The sequence below is a fragment of the Melospiza georgiana genome, chromosome 4 (assembly GCF_028018845.1).
Source record: "Melospiza georgiana isolate bMelGeo1 chromosome 4, bMelGeo1.pri, whole genome shotgun sequence".
Taxonomy (NCBI): Eukaryota; Metazoa; Chordata; class Aves; order Passeriformes; family Passerellidae; genus Melospiza; species Melospiza georgiana.
Window position 1 is genome coordinate 48,980,563 of NC_080433.1, and position 17,555 is coordinate 48,998,117.

General features: G+C 42.4%; 1 protein-coding gene across 1 annotated transcript in view; it reads left to right on the forward strand.

Moving 5' to 3' along the window:
• The window catches only part of PPM1H (protein phosphatase, Mg2+/Mn2+ dependent 1H), a 130,033-nt gene extending 115,240 nt beyond the window's left edge, over nucleotides 1-14,793 (forward strand). Inside the window, exons 9-10 of the mRNA XM_058022256.1 lie at nucleotides 3,811-3,962; nucleotides 9,904-14,793. Of these exons, the coding sequence (XP_057878239.1) occupies nucleotides 3,811-3,962; nucleotides 9,904-10,051 (300 nt within the window). The 3' untranslated portion in view covers nucleotides 10,052-14,793. The remainder of the gene's footprint in view (nucleotides 1-3,810; nucleotides 3,963-9,903) is intronic.
• The last annotated feature ends 2,762 nt before the right edge of the window (nucleotides 14,794-17,555 follow it).

Below are 17,555 nucleotides of genomic sequence, written 5' to 3' on the forward strand. Positions count from 1 at the left end.
AGCAGCCAAAGGCTGGGTTTGTCTGATGGGTAGATCTGTTTGAAATGTAAATAAAAACCAGCCCACCTGTTTGTTCATTGCTTGCCCAGAGCAGTTTTCTCAGTGTTCTTGACTGCATGTAGGTAATATATAATATGAGAAACAAGTGCCTGGATTGAAGAAGAGCATTATTTGACAAATTGCATACTGCATGTTCAGAAAGATGTGTATGACTATGGGCTCTGGTGGTGTGTATCCACTGTTACCTGTCAGCAGATCTGTAAGTACTTGTCAGGTTAAGTAGTATTATTCTATTGTAGGATATAAGGGTAACCCTTATATCGCTGTGGCTTGATGGTTGGCTGTGCTGCTGAGGTTCTTCTGCTTGTTCCTTACAGTTTTTACATTTTCTGGTTGCTGATGTCAGGTTCAGCTACTTAACAGGTCAGCTACTTTACATCAATAAGACATCAGCAGATGGGAGAAGTATGGTGACCGAACTTAGCTTCTTCCAGAGCTGCCCTGATATTCCAGAGAGATTAATTTAAATGAGTGAGAAACTCATTCTTCACACAAGAAGGGATTGGTGGGCTGGAGGGAGTTGCTGAGAGGGCTCTCAGGACATCATGGGAGGCCAAGGACACAAATTCAATTCTGCAGCGATGTCTGGCTGCAGAAGCAGCAATTCACAAGGAAAAGACTATAAAGATTCAAGATGGCATTGTTTGAAATTTGTCAAGGGTGCTGCACCAGTTAAGGAAACATCTGCATTGCCAGTCATTGTCCAGCCAGCTGTCACCTGAAGGAGCAGGTTTCTGCAATGTGTGAGCAGCTTTGCGCAAACTTGTGTCACAGACAGAACTTTCCTTAAATGTCACGCTTTACTTCTCTGAAATACAGCTACAGGAAGGAGGCAGTCATTGGGAATGTTTACTTTGGAATGTAAAAAAATTAAATAGTAATTTTCATTGCAATCAATGAACTGCTTTTGTTCATGTAAGATTTAAAGGGCCATGGGTTCATTCCTGTTGCAGGCACTTAGGTAATTCCCTGGATGTCTCCTCATACTTCAAAACTGTGGCATATCATACTCTTACCTTTTTTTGTACAGTGTGGAGTGTGCTGTGGGTGCTGCACAGCGTGGGATGTGTGTGCAGGGGGTGTTCAGTGAGCCCTGCTGGGCTGAGCTTCCATTCCACGTGCCCTGGTGGTGCTGCCCAGCCTGTGTGCCTCCAGGAGCTCTGCTGCCACCCTGCTCCAAGCCAGCTGAAGCCACTGGGTGCTGCTGCAAGAGACCCTCATTGACCCAAGAAAGAACTAGAACAAAGGTGCTGGCAGAAGAATGAAGGGTTAGGAGCTGGTTACTTTCTGCACCTGGACAAGGCAGTCTGTGAACATAACCTGACCCTGCTCTGGACAGCTCTAACTCTTTTTTGTCAGAAACATATTAGGGGCACCTACAGCTGTATTTTAGAAATCCAAGGCAAGACACAAGGAAAGGACTTAAGGTAACTGGAAGGCAGATAAAACTGCATTTCATTGAATGTTTTGTTGCCTGCCCTACTGGTCCTTATATGCAACAATTTTGCATCACTTGCCCCAAGCTTGTCCCCTGTAACCTTGGTACTCTCTTTTCCTTAGCCTGAGGTCTAGCCAAACACCTCACTGTCCTCTGTGTCTTTTCTGACATCTAGTTTCTTCTCAACATATGCCTTTTTGCTGGAGGTGCCCACTTCACAAAGCTTGTCCTTTTAGAAAGTACCCTACCTTCTTCCTAGATTACACAATAAATCAGGGAATGCATTTTCTTTTTCTTGTTCCCCTAAAACAAAACATATTCTTGATAAAATGGTCTCTTCTTGATCTTGCTCATGGACTGCCTGCAGGTAGCTTTGAAAATTTTCTCATCCATCCCAGTGCCACTCCTCAGTCAGACAAAATGGTTGATTTCAGGAGGATTCCAATCAGTGATGCATGGTTTTGCTTTCCACCTTCTTCCCCACCTAAGCTGCAAAAATGGATCCTGTGATGTAATGTGTTTTTTGCCTGAGTTGGGATATGCTTTTCCCAGCACAGATGTTTGAAGCTTGGTTAGCCCTACCAGGGTCCTGGTGCTGAGTGATCCCTGAGCATTAACTGTGATGCTTTCTCAAGTATTTGCTGGTCCTCAAGAGATCTGACCAAAACATGTGCTGTATATTGATGGTTGTGTTGGCCAACTCAGCCTCCATGCTCCAGTGATTTCTGAGTTGCAACTGTGACCTGTTAAGGCTGAAATAAATTCTGAGAGACAGGGACTATGACAGCTACTGATTTCTGTACAGTAAGCTTGAGATGAGAGCTGTGCTGCATATAGGGGTCTTTTCTATATTCCCACTCAAGTCTGAATAAGCAGATATGCTCTAATGAAGAGAGTATCTTGCCTTGAATTTAATCCTCTCCAAAGTCTTTATTCAGCTGCTACCTTAGATAATGAAGTGAAGGTTACATTTTACAAATGACCTTCTTGTGCTTTAGAGTGAAAGGCAAACTGGTAAGGATTAGCAGTCAGATCTAGGTGATTTTTTAATTTTTTTTCTCTGTGGTATGGGTTGCAGTCCCATAAAAGCATAATTACATTAAAAGGTCCAGGCATTTTATATGCATTGCCTGCTCCATGGCTCCTAAGGGGAGAGTGCACCATGAGGGAGAATAAAACAGCTCATATTTTCTTGTTATGCCCAGTGCTTGTCCTGACTAACTGCTGTTAGTGAAGTCCAGGGCTGGAGCAGGGTGCATGATGAGGTGCACCGTTTCTGAATTTCAGTGTAGGTGATCCTTCCCTCCTGTCTGCCTTACTGTAGTTGCTGCAGTTCTTTCAAGCTGTGACTGTTGCTGTGGTAATTAAAATGCTCTCTAATGGCTCCCCATCACAACCTGGGAATTGCAGGCATTTCTCAGCTGGAGTACAGCATGAGCTGGAAGGGGAGCTACACCAAGCTAAAGGCTTGTTTTAAAACACTTTCTGTGGCCTTTGCTTGCATTCTGACACAGCTGATGGCCCTGCAGAAACCCCCACCTTGACTGCCTCCACCACTCTCAGCCTCTCTGGGAAGAGGATGGTGGAAGTTGTTTTAAAAGGCAGGGTGTGAAGAGGTGCCAGCAGTGATCAGCCTGACTGGGGCTGCAGACAGACAAATTGAAGTCAGCGGGTATTTTAATAGTGCAAATAAGCTTCACTTTTGTGCAGATCCTGAATTGGTCTGTAGCTGCTGAAATCCTTACAGATACATGTGACTGAGCAGTTTCTCTGCATTTCATGGAACCACTCACTTGCTCAGGCCAAACTCGAGTGCAGCAGCTGCCTCAGGTTTAGAAAAGTGAATGCAGTGCCGGCTGTCACACAGGCACTTCCAAACATGCAATCTGGCAGGCTTAAATGGATCAGGACAAATAGTGAAAACAATTATTTGTGAATATTTTATTAGAAAATATCAAAAATTCATCAAATAAATTATTCAGCTTCCATATGACTAGTCCTGCCAATGATAGGGAGGAGCTGCATGCACTGAAGCCAGGCTGGGGTGGGGGAGGCTTCAAGTGCTTCTGGCATCAGACAGCAGAGAGCCTTAGAGCCTGGTTTGGAACACTTGATCCATCCTGTCTGGGGTTAGCACCTGAGCCACGCTGAGCTGCAGCAGGAAGGGCTGCATTGAGACAGGCTCCACCAGTGCCATGGGAGGTTAGGTCAGTGCCCTGGCTGATAAACACACAGCCAAACTCCACAATGTTTCACAAACAGGTCTGACAATCACCTCCTCCATGAATGTGCCTTGGGTTTTTTTCTTTTAGGTGCGAGTGTATGACCTCCTGCAGTACGAGCATGGGCCGGATGATGTCCTGATCCTAGCAACTGACGGACTCTGGGATGTGCTGTTAAATGAAGAAGTGGCAGAAGCTGTCACTAACTTTCTACCGAACTGTGACCCTGATGATCCCCACAGGTTCGTGCTCATCCCCCATTTTCTAGCTTCTCCATAGAAGAGCACTTTCTGGTAACGTTTTCATAGAAAGTATGATATGAATAACATTTGGGAAATATGCAACACTTACAAGAAGACATTTTATAGGTTGGATGGAGCCTCTACAGCAGATGTGAGCAATTGGAGCAGGGGCTGGCTCTATTATAACTCAGAAATGCCTGCCTTCAAAGGAGTAGGTGTGGGATGACAGTATCATGGCATGGGATCCATTTTGTTTGCTGTATGAGGTCCTGTGAAAACTGTAGGAGGCTGGGGTCTTGGAAGAACATGGCAACAAGTCTCTCACCTGGACAATGCATAACACTAAAGATTGTTTCTCAGAAGGACATCCTCAACATCTCCCTCTCTCTCACTGTGTATGTACATAAATACTGCACACTGTGGTTCCCTCTCATTCCTAGTCATGGTGTGACCTTTAAACCCACCTTCCATAGAGGATGCTCAGTGCTACCAGCTGCAGGATTGGTGTGGTGACAAAACAGGTAGAATGTCTGACTTGTATTTCATTTAATTAGATCCTGCTTCATTTCTTCATTTTAATCTACCTCATGCTCTTCCTTTTTCTACCTTTATCACATCTTAGATTATCAGTTTCTGTCCTTAAAACATACCATCACGTGAACAAACAAGTTCCCAAACAACCATCTAGAGGCTTTCTGCCTTGAGTTTGTCCATAGGTTTGTCTGCTACTGAGTTCAGTGTCACTGTGAATTAAAACATTGTGCCAGAGATCAGAAGTCTCTTGTTTGTAAATGGGACTGTGAAAGTGGAAAGAGCTTTATTTGTTCTTAGGGACTGTTCAGGAAGGGAAATGTGTGTTGCTAGTGAATTTAGGGCCATCTGCCATTTTGTTCTGCCCTCACCCTTGGCTGAGAGCAGGAAAGAGAGATTTTACACATCCCCAGTTGGTCTGTGGAAAGTGGAGTTTCAGAAACAGCTAAGACTGATCTCAAAATGTTTGCTGTTTCTCATATTTCTAAGTGGTCATCTTCACAGGGTCAGCCCTGTTCATCAACAGACAAGATAACTGGGTATGGACACCTTGACAGTGACTTGGGTTTTTAAGGGAGAACACCTTCAAAATGACTCAACAGCAGTATTTTCTTGCTCTGACACCTAAAAATATGGAATGCAAAAACAGGTTTTGCTGCAATTATCAGGAGAATGGAAGATTGATGATTATCATGAAGCTGCAACTACAATATTTTGACTTTGCCCATCTCCTTATGCCAAAGATGAGGTGTATGAATGATGGCCCCAGGCCATCTCTACTTCAGCAGACATGCAGCTGTGTCTGCCCTCTCTCTGGGAGGAGATCAGACAGGATCAGCTAAGGGCACTTCCAGGGCATCAGGCCGAGTGCAATGCAGATATGCCATTAATTTAAAGTAGAAGGAGATTCCCTATACAATCGAATTTCAGTTATTCCCTAACACCATTCAGAAAAGCTGTGGTGCTTTTGTTCTCATTCCTTCACCCTTGAGATTCTTGCAGAGGCACCTGGTAATACATGCAATACCTCTGTCCTGCTCTGTCTCCATTCTCATCTGGTATTTGGGAAAGGTTGGCCCTGCCTTCCATCCTCACCAGTCCCATCTGTTGAGAATATAGTCAGGGTGCGTTGGGTCTCTCTTGTTCCTTTTGGTCTTTACTAAGGTGATGGTGATGGCCACCATGATTGCTGCAGTAGGAAGCAGGATTCTTCAACCTTTTTAACTTGTTAGGAGAGTTATTTCATCCATTATAGAACACTCAGAGCAATGAGAGACACTAAAGACTTTGTTTTGATTTAGATTTTCTCCTACTGGTTTAGTAATTGTGGGGGATTAGTCACTGTTTGTGGCAGCGTGAGTACCACACATTCCAGAGCTAAGCCTGCTGTTATAACTTAGAACAAACACATTTATTGCTGTTTGACCTACTGGTCTTTGAATGGACATCTGAATTGTAAATAAATTTGTTCCTTTAAGCAACTTTGTGCCAGATCGTTTAGAGGCTTACAGATAGTGATGGCAAGACATTTCTCATGGCAGCATGCAAAAGGTAATTAGAGCAGTCTCTCATATAGTTTAAAATGATATTTATGAAAATTACCTTTGTGGGATTGCTCTTGCTGCTTGGTTGTAAAGAATATTTAAAGGTTTTAAAGTACTATGTGAGAGGTTCTTTGTAATTATTTCACAGTGGTCTAAATGAGGTATAACTAATGAATTTACTGCAGCATTCCAGCTCAAGCTGTGGAGCTGCCTTCATTCCTCTCACTAGTCAGTGACAGAAAAATCTCCTTTGCTGTATTATAAATGTTATGTTTAAAGGAAATGTTATCCCAGAAAATGTCAGGTTCTGTGATGGGTGCAGTGACATAATCTGTGGTGAGGTGATCAGCTGAAAATGTAATATCTCTAGGGATGTAGAAAACTTGTCAGAATGTAAGAGACTTGCACCCTGGGTTCGGCAATGCTATGGTCTTCAGGAGAACCAACCTGTGGAGCAGCCTCTGGATCCATCTGACCCAATAGCCTACTTATTTCCTGACAGCAGCATATTAGAAAGGAAAAGAGGAAAAAAAAAAGCCTAGAGAGGATTTTAGAGCTGCAGAGTACTTATCTGTTACATAATTAGCTCCTTGTGGGACCAATATCCCTCCCATTTGAATTAGAAGTCACTTTATAGGCTGATGGGTAAGAGCTTACAGCCCTCAGCAATGCTCTTGGGACTCTCTTCTGGTGGTACTTACTGTGAGTATTTGTTGCCCACAAATAAAACATTTCTGAATTCTGTCAAACATAGCATGTGCCTGGACATCTCCAAGTGCAGCGAGAGCAAAGTCCTCAGGTCTCTCTTCATCCAGCCATGCAGATGCAGCCTCAGGGCATTTGGGCACTCATTTATTTAGAGAACAGTTCCTGTGGGAGGGCTGTGGTGGAGTGAAGAGGCTGGGATGGAGCAGGATTTCTTAGGCAGTTCATTTCTCCTGGGTTTGTGGCAGATGAGCATTTCGGGGCTCCTAGCAAAGGACAGGTGGCAGTGCCACTGCTGCTGTCCATACATCAGCTCTCTGAAAAGGTATGAAGATGGAGAACTGTGACTTTTGCCAACTTCCTTCAGCTGCATCTATGTCCTTGGGAATCTTTTACTTCTCATCTTTCTTTTTGTCATTTCTTGTCCCCCTGTTTTCCTTCTCACTAGAGATTTATGAGGATGCTGAGGAGCTCCTCCACCTCTGCTGGGTGTGAGGAGATAAGAAGCTGCTCAGACAGCACCACGATTCCCCCACTGTCACCATTTCTCCTTCAGTACTTTCACTGATCAATGCAGAAAGCTTTGGCATAAGAAAGAAACCTCCATATATTTATTCTTAAAACACAAAAGTTGTATTCCAGCAAGGCTATTCATTAGGAGGAAGTGGATACTTTAAAACTACTTCAGCAGTTCTCTAATGCTGTCTCGACAGCTGAATCCCAATTTCATAGCACTGGAGAATAAAACATTCAGTAATGGACTGCAGCTACTATTCATCTCCAGGTACAAGAGACTCACCCTATCTCTTCTAGTGCCAAGTTGAACAGCTTTGCTTCAATTCAGCTCTACACAGGAGAGGAATACTTTACTTCACTACTGCCTTCACCTGTTCCTTTTTTCTTTGCTTCATTGTGCTGGTTTTCTTGAGTATTTCACAGTTTGTCTACAAGAGAATTTCGTGTTTATTAAAATTCTGTTTTTTAATCTTCCCCTCTCCAAACATGCGGCAGCAAAAGCCAAATACAATCAAAAGCAATACTCACTCTTTTGTACTCCTTAGATGTGGAGAGTCCTTGTTAATTAGAAAAAGCAGGAAGGCAAAGTTTTCTTGCAGAATGATGGGTGTTTCTTTCTTAAATTCTGACAATAGCTGAGAAATCTTTGGGAAATATGTTCTTGCCAGAATTCACTCAGCATCAGACATGCTGTGAATAAATATTTCAGTTTCTTGCTTGCCACGTGGAGTCCTTTTGTTCCTTAGCCCTGCATCTGATTTGAGAACTGAGGAGTGCAAGTATGTATGTTTGGGGTTTTTTCCCTTAGAAAACACAATTTCATGTTGCATTGGGACAGTAAGGGCAGTGCTTCTTCTTACATCCTGATGTTCTAGCTCAAGGTTGTGGCACAGACTGATCTCAGTGCATGTGTGTTTGCAAGCATGTGGGTTAGACTTCATGTCTTTTGGCCCTTCTTTTACTGCTAAAGTAAATTATTTGTCAAAACTAGTGAGGCCTGGAAATTTTATCCCTCAGTACCATCAGGAACAGTGGGTGCATTGCAGCTGTACAACATTACTTGAATTTGTCATCAGACCTTTCGAGTAGTTAGTCGTTGGCTCATTTACATTGAAGAAATCTTTCTAGTAGAGCATCTTGATTCAAAGGAGTCCTCAGAGTTTAAGGCATCAAAACTCTAGGCACAAAACGTGACTGGGTTTTTTTTTTTTTCTTCTTTTATCCCCAGAGACTGAGTAAAGTCTCTGTGATGGAAATTACAACTTAATAAGGAATTCTATAGTGAAAAGTTCTAAGGTTAGAAGAATCCTAGGTAATTGATAAACCTAAACACACACACACACAGTGCTTCTGATCAACAGAAATATTGTTCTTTCCCTTTCTACAGATGAGATCTAGGCAAATAATTTCTGGTCAAGGATCCTCCCTAGAAAAGAGGGTATTGAAATGCAAATCCTTGTCCTTTCTGGTTTTGGAAACACAGAGGTGTGCTTTAGTTCTGAAGGCCTGTGTGTCTGCCTTCATAGAGCCCTGCATCATCCTGGAGGTTGATACTTATACTTTTAATAAAAACCATGCAGACTGGGATTTTTCTTGTCACTCTTTAAGCTATTCAGTTAATTTTAATTATCAAATCACAGAGAAGCTTGCCTCCACCCAATCAAATTCAAAACCTCTTGGCCAGGTGTTGGGCTGACAAAGTAAAACACATGACAGTAGCTGTTCACCCATAATGAGATTTCTTTCAGAGGAAACTTCTAAGTGAGTACACAGATGTGTTGATGTAGTAACAGCAGGTAAAGCAGTAAGGAAGAACATGAGAGCACTGTCTATGCACCTTTTGGACTCTGGCACCCTTCTGCCCCCGGGCAGCATGTGGTAGTTTTTCAGGACAGAAAAATAACTCCCATAAATCCTATGCCACTCAGCCCAGCACAGGCTGGAAGTTTTGAAGCAATGTGAAACTTTGTATTTCACTAAATTAAGCACTTGACCACTCACATTCGTGCAGTTTTCACTGAACTCATAAATGTGAAAGAACTGTGGGACTCTGTTAATCTAATCATGTTAACTGTAAGTTTCCTTTTCCACTTAAAGAATAAAAGATATTTAAAAGTCATTCCTATGGTCAAGGAAACAGAGAAGTTGGTCCTAAAGTGAAATTTGGATTTTATTTTTATGCTCTATTACTTGCTGTCAAATTGCTTTCTTCGTTACAGCTCATTCCTGAAATAGTTGAGCCATGTTTACCTTCAGGGGTGTCAGTGAACAAGTGTGTAGTTTTCAACAAGTAGTGTTATCGGGGTCCTCAATTCTTCAGACTGCTACTAGAAAGCCAATTTGTTAAGGCAAGCATGTTTAATATTTTTCTGAAGATTGGTGAAGCCAGGCACTTAGAATAGCCAGTGACTTTTGATCAAGTGGTGCCTGTCAAATAGCTTTACATTCTTATTCGGGAGCTGTCACTGAACTGGAGGGAGTCGCTTTGTGCATATGCCACGGTTTGTGTTTCTCCTGCCTGCTTGTACAACACTGGGAAGCATATCTCGGTGGGTCACAGCATCAGGTCTGGCAGGCAGCAGGCTGTGCAAGCCCAGGTGCTCACGGCGACCTCCGTGCCTGGGTGCCCTGTGCCCTCTCCGCAGGTACACGCTGGCGGCGCAGGACCTGGTGATGCGGGCGCGCGGCGTGCTCAAGGACCGCGGCTGGCGGATATCCAACGACAGGCTGGGCTCCGGGGACGACATCTCCGTCTACGTCATCCCTCTGATCCACGGCAACAAGCAGTCCTGAGAGGAGCGCCAGGAGCCGTCACAGGACAGGGATCTTTCTGGGAAGGGCCTGAAAGAGACAAGAGGTTTTTGGTGGTCTGACCAGGACACTTCCAGTTGATATAATCTAGTCAAAACTAATGCTGGAGGGGTGTTTTTCTGCCCAGAAGGTAGGGTTCTGCACATATACTGTATATGATTAAAGATAACCCTTAAGATTCCAATTTCCCTACAGAAGCGGTTTTGGTGCTTAACAGGAATGGGATTTAAATGCTGCTAGCATATTATGAATTCTGTCATCCCTCTAGGTGGGGTGGGGAATTAATTTTTTTTCTCAGTTTACCATGTAGCTTGGAAGAACCATTTCAGTTGTGAAAGTAGAAGTGGGTGTCAGAAGCCAAGGAGGCTCCTGAAATCTACCCCCAAATATTCAGAAGGGGGCTTGGGTCACATCTCATTTAAGAATATAGATATACATATATGAGACTCAAGAGTTTTCTTTCAGAAAGTTGTATTCATGACTTATCTATGGGCAACTTCAAACTTGTGTAATCCTTTGAGCCCCCATTTTCCTCTCTTGTCTCTTCTTCAGTAGACTATACCTCCTGTATTTTAGTAGGAAAACTGAAATTGGTTTCAGTGTAACTATGCCTGTTTACTGCAGCTAAAAACAGTCACCTGCAAAGTTTTCCAGGAGAAATAGGTCACAGTCCTGTATGGCAGAATTTATTCTGGGGTGAGGAGTTACTTGTCAAGATTTCTTGTTGTGTGTATGCCATGATTATACAGAGCATGCAAACTCAGCTTTATGTGATGTTTACCTGGAGGCTGGGGTTTCTTTGGGATCAGAGATTTACATTCATTGAATGGTTCTGCCTGCTTTATCCTGTTGAAAGGATCCCTGACCATAAAATTTTTGCATCAGTTGAGATTTAGTAAATTTGTTTGGGCTCCTGAGTGTGTTTTCAGTTGGACTTCTATTTGAAGTAGTGGTATTGTTCTCATGAGCAATTTGGATACACAGATAGTGATCTATTTCAAAGGTGTTTCAGTTCTTCCTGCCTCATTTATTATTCAGTACACCTTCGCCTACTCTCCTGTGGTGATCAGAAAGGGACAGCTTAAAACTTTCTGTCCTCTTGGCACTGAGAATTGTACTCAAGGATCACAAGATGACTGTGGTAGATACAAGCCCTTGGCTTGCTTCAGCTCTTTTCTTAGCAGTGATAATTCAAATAAAGAAAATCTGTGTAAACATTTTTGACATGAAAGCAGTAGGCCAGGAGAGAAACAAGTGAGCAAGTCTGCAGTGTAACCTGGCTGCCCAGTCCATGCAGGCAGCTCTCTTCACTGATAGGAATTTAAGAGAAAACAAAATCAGAAAGTTCTAGCATACAGGCAGGTATATTGGCTGGGGAACCAGCTCCCACCTGATTTGTGCCCAGACCACATTGGTGTGGAGCTGCTCATCTGGTTTGTACTTCTTCAATAAGAACAAAGACAGGGAGCTGACATCACTGTAGGGCACTGACTAGGGAGCTCACAAAGGTTGTGTCCTTTCCAAAAGAGAAGGGGATGCTGTGTCCTTTGCAGGCTCTCTCCTGGGCAGGTGTGGCCCAGTGCTTGCCAGTTCTGTAATTTATGATGTGCTGTGTAAACACGGCACAGCCCGAGTGTGCTGCAGCTGCCCAGATGCTGGACTTGACTGCATCTGGAAGTACAGTTTGGTGGATTTAAACTACTCTTGCTGCACATCTCTAGACCCAGAAGAGTCTCAGGATGGAAGCAGGCAATGTGGAGAGTGGAACAGCTCAAACATTGCAGCAAGCTGCGTGATTCTGGCCTGAAAACTGTACTATGAGTTTCCCCAGTGCCTCATGTGATAAAGCTGTACAGAACATGGATGTTTTACATTCTAGGGCTTCAGCATAAATCAGTGCCGTATCTGATTATGTCTTTTTGTGCTTTTTTCCTGATTTTTTTTCTCTTTACCTCTTTTTCTGTGTGCATCTGGGTGAAAAGAGAGGCTTGGAGTCTAGAATATTTTTCACATGACCCCTCATACATTTTAAAGTTTAAGCAAGAGATCTTCTCTTGCACTTTCTTTTTGGCCTAATAAACTTATAATCATGCTTTTCATGCTCTATGTAACTCCTGTTGTCTCCTCACAAATGCACTTGTGTAGTCCTCTAGCAATTCAGATCCTCTTTGACAAAGAAATTAGTGCTGACAAAGCAAACAGCAAAGATGCTGGTGCTTGCTGGTACCAAGCCCAGGTCAAATATTTCAGTGTTGATGCAGTGCTGGTCTTTGTCTGGTCACATGGTGTCAACACACTTACCAGTTGCTGTAAAACCACTGAGTTCCACCAATGTGATGGAAATAGATTTCCAGTAGCATTTGCCAAAATTTGAAAGTGAAATTTCAATGGCGATGGAAAAGGCACCTTCTCATTCAGGGGTGTTTTCAAATGTGCCCCTGAAGAGATAGGTTAGCAGACTGCATGTCTTGGTGGGAGCAAACTGGCCGGTGACTTCTCAGAGCATGATCTGGTGGGCTGGGGAATCAGCCTGCACGGTGTTTGTTGTTCATCTGAGGCATTGCCGTCAGTCGGGAGCTTCTCTGCAGCAGCTGGGCCCAGGTTGAGTTATGTTCATTGTCAGCCCCTCTCCCAGAAAGGGCAGAAATACAGTATCAACAATATCAACAATTAGTATCAATTAATGATTCTGAGAACTTTAATAAAAGATCTTATCCTCAGATGTATATGACTGAAACTATGCCATGACGCTTTTTGTTTTGCTTTTTTGGAAAGTACCGGTTACATATTTAGGTGCTTGCCTCCCTGGAGTGTCTGGCACATCTCTGATCCATGCATTAGTACTTGGGCTTTCACTTATACCTGCTTTCAGTAGGAGGTACTTGCATACCTGAGCTGGGGTCTGGTGCTCTGCTTCAAGGCATGGTGTTAATACATGTAAACACCTCAGGCTCACAGAAACAGAAGGCAGAAGTCATCTGTTGGGGAGGTATTCTTATTGAGGAGAAGCAAGAATAATTAAAAGCACTTCAAATTCCCTTCAAAGGCTGAATTACTTTGCATTACACAGCATTAGGAAAGACTGATGGCAGGGAGGATTCCTGGTGCACATTGCCATTTTTCAGATGCAGGATGGGCACTGCCATGTTCAGACTTGCAGCTGCTCTAGGGCTCAGTGAAGCTCCTAAGTTAGGAGCAGACAGCTTGTGTCCTCAAACTGGAGCAAGTTAGGCACTAAGTCCAAATTTTAGAACCCTGGCATGTCATCTTAGCTACTGCCTGATGCTGGCAGTGCTCTGGCTTTTTGCCAGTCAAGTTCCCTCAGTATCCAAAACTGCCACAGCCTCAGCAGCAAGGAACCTGAGTCTCAGTTACATCTGCATTCATATTGCTATTGCACACAGTGCTCTGCCTTGCCTGTGCTTAGAAAGTTGGGCAAATTCTTGTCCTTCCTTGGATAATGGCAAGGAAAGGTGCCAGTAAAGGAGTTTTGTTAGCTGCAGTGTAGCACTGTCTTCTGCTGCCGAGTCCAGTCCCATTTCTAGAAACTCAAAACCAAGAAGCTTTTACCATACTCCCAGAAATACTGTTGCAGAAAGCAGAACAGCCATTTCAGATGTTTTTCTCTTGCACTACAGGCTAAAATTTTCTTTCTTTAATTTTATTAAGAAGGTGGTTAGAAATTCAATTTACACCAGATTATGTAACACACAATCATCTTTTGGTGCATTAAGACAATAATGCTTCCTTCATGAACACAAAAGTGTATTGTCTGAGAGGGCTGCTCTTTAGTGGCCTCACGCTGGAGATTTTTTTTTTTAATAAATTCTAAGAAACAACAGGGCTAACAGACTAAATGAAAAGTGGTCAGAATGTGCTGTTAATAGTGGATTTCCATTTGCAGTTACTTCTGTGTATAAATATGACAAGAAGTTTTGTGAGGTACTGTCAGCTCTGTCCCTCCAGGATATTTCTGAAGAACTGCTCTTGATGTTTGGGCAGATTTTGGCTCTGAACTTCTGCCAGGTTTATAAAGAACACTACATGCTTCGAGCAAATCTGCTGTGTTTCTTCCAGCCTTGGTGTTTTCCTTTTATTTTACATTTTATGTACGAATACTTTCAGCATTTTTCTATCAAACATGAATGGCAAACTGTGTGAAACTGTTGTTCCTCTCAGACATTTTAGGTATGTGAGTAGTTTTCCTCCATGTGTCCTAGATGAAGACTCAGTGATGTGGCTGTCATAGAGAGAGTGACTAAATGATGCTGTGACTGTGCTGCTGTATTTCTACCTGTGATGTACTTGAAGGAGGATGCCCTTCTCCACCTCCATGCTTGTTCTGTTTTCTTCTTTTTTTTTTTAATCCATTGCTGTTGATGTTTTCATAGGTCTCTAATTTTGATTTTTTTTTTAAGACCTTGCCACATTTATCTTTCCTTCAATGGGCATTTCACTTAATATCTTGAGATCTGTACAACTGTCTAGGGTTTATATGTCCTGAAGAAAGGAAGGACCTGCTGGAGGAAGATGTTTTGGACCAATGTACTTCTGCTTTGTGACTGTGAAATGTTAATCTTTTTGTAACCTAAGAACAAAAAATGTTTAGTAAAGGGATATATTTTGTGTTTTTTGAAACTTTTCAGTGCAATGAACAAAAGAGGAGGATACTGAAGAAGTGTATGTGCAAAGTTTTAAAATAAAATTTTAAATTATATATTATATAATCCATCTAGATGTATAGTCATTTTTATTCTGCCTTTGTCATGAACATTCCCTGAGTCTCTTTATGTGTATCACTAATTGTGCAATGCAGACAAGTAGCACACTGCTTTACAAGGGAATTGATGACTCACTGACAAAAGGTCTGACTCTTGAGTTAGGGAAGTAAATTCCTTTGAGGTGGATTAGTGGATGGGTTGATCTGGAAGAGTTCAGCTGTAGGGTTGCTGTGAGAGCTTTTTGCTGCCATCAGATCACAATTCATCACTCAGACTGCCAGTTGCCATGTTCTGACTCAGTGAAGAGCTGTGCAAAGTGATCCAGTACCAGCTCTCTGAAGCATTGGATGTAATTTTGGAAATGACAGCATAGTTGGACGAAGTTTTCCCTCATCCTCAGTTCCTTAGGATTCACTGTCTTAAACTCTGCTCTGAGTTTATATTTGAGTAAGGGTGAATTCATGGGTTGCACTGAAGCAAGCTCTCAGGGTTATTTAGTAACCAAAGTTGCTTTTGCAGGTACTGAAATTGCAGGAACTGACGCTGGCCTTGCCCTGTGCCAGCACAGCCATGGGCAGTGGGTTGCCAGCAAGAGAATGAGAGCTGGGCATGTACCTACTCATTATATTTTGAAATATTGCATTGTAGCACAAGTGGTTCTCCTGCTTCCTGTTTCACCTCATGCTTAGTAGAAGAGCACTGAAAACATCTGTTCTAGTGCTACTGTGGTTTTAAATGCTGCACCTGCCCCTTGTGTTCTCCACTGAGCACAGTGGAGAGTGCAGAGAGAGGCAATGTGTTACTTTCTCTCACTCTTGCTTCACTACTCTTCCCTTAAGTCCTACAGTTTATTACTGCAGTCCGACCTCAGTGTCAAGTTTAAAATTGCTGTGCAAATAAAACTTCAGCACAGCTTTGCCTGGCGTGCTGGTGTCAGCTGAATAATAAGTGCTGGTAGCATGCAGTGACAGGGAACTGTTGCACACCAACCAAACCTAAAGGACCTTATTCCACATCATTCTTTTGCATTTCCTATGCCATAAATTGTAAAAGCTTGTAGATCAAGTAAGGCTTCTTATTTTAATTTTTTTAGGTGATTCACACAACTCTTAAAATTTGGACATCAGTTTCCATAATTCACGTAGGCAATAAGTCAAGTGCTTTGCCAAATAATCCATTCATGTATTCTACTGAATGTGCCCAGTTAACTAAAGTGACATAAGGGAACAATCCCAGTAATTTATTGTATTTTGTACAGGTTCTGTAAAACCAGTTTCTTCTTAATGTATCCTGATAGAGCAATGTACTTTCACAGAAAGTTGACTTCTTTATGCTTTTACACAGTGGCTTTTACTGATTCTGGACTTTCTCTCATGCTTTCCAGGAAGGCTTATTCAGTCAAGGTTTTTTCACATCCTGTTCTTGTTAAGAGGAAGGATGAAGTTTGTTTTAAAAAATCCTCCATTTTGCAAAACAAAGGATGCCATAACTTTTAGGGGATGTTAAAACAATTTCAGGGGAAATGGTGCTTTGAGGGTGAGATTGTTACAAAGGAGTTTGATGGAGGTAGACAAAATGTGTCTACAGGTAGATAAAGACACGTTAGTTGGAGACTCTTAATAATTTAAGAATAATTAATCATAAATTTGAAGCTGTAGCAATAGTCCACAACGCTCTGTCACAAAATATTAAGGGAGGTGGCTGTAGCAGAAGAAATAATTAGATATTTACTGTAGCTAATTTAAGACTGATTATTTAGATGTGTAGATAGATAAGATCTCTCAACCTTCATTAATTTGAGGCCATCCAATACTAGAATTATGTTCTTATGTGTTTTAGTGCATAATTTCTCAGCCTGTAAAGAGTCAAAGTATCCCTCATCTTGACCACAAGCATTTATTCCCTCAAGCAACAGGAATCAACCCCTCACAGTGTTCCTCTGTGAAGATGGCACCCAACCAGCTGCAATGGTGTTTTCTGGTGTTTTCTGTGAGCTTCTCAGTCATCCCTGGATTTACAACTCTGTTGGTTCTGCGCGTCTGTGGTAATTCAAGGACTCTCCCAACAGACTGGACTCCAGCAGAGCATCTTCTGGGTTTATTTATGCTATGGGGTGGTATTTTTCTTTCCTTTCCTCTCCTCACTGTGCCCCTCTCAGATTTAAAATATTTTGGAGTAGTTGACTGCTTTTTGAGATGAGCCACTGAGTCCCTGGCCATCCAGCTCCTCCCATCACTTGCTTCCTGCAGGCGCTGACAGCGAGAGCATCACCAGCAATGCAGGAATGCTGCTGCCTAAAGGGAAGACTCATAGAAGGGGAAATGGTTTCTTCACTATTCTAATATTGCTCATTACCTCTAAATTAGTGCTTACATGCCTATAATATTTTAATTCTCCAGTTTGAAAAGGGGAAACTTTAATGGTCTTTAAGTTGGTTTTAGAAGGCTCAACTTTTTGACCATTGTTACCCCAGTTCTTTGGCTCAGTTATTCTCCAGGAAAAGTACTCCTCCTTGGCAAATGAAGGGCTGTCTGGAAAATCCAAAGGCTGTCATGCAAGCTCAGGTACAGCATTTAGCTTCTCATATGACAGTCTTGTGTATTTCTGTAATTGCTACAACTTTCTGGGGACTGAGCAAAGAAACCTGAAATTTTGCTATTTTTGCTTTAAAAGGGTAAGACTTAAGAATATGGAAAGTCTTCAAGATATCCATGAGTAAAACTAGAAGGAAAGATCTTGCTTTCCCATGAGAGTTACTGTGGAAG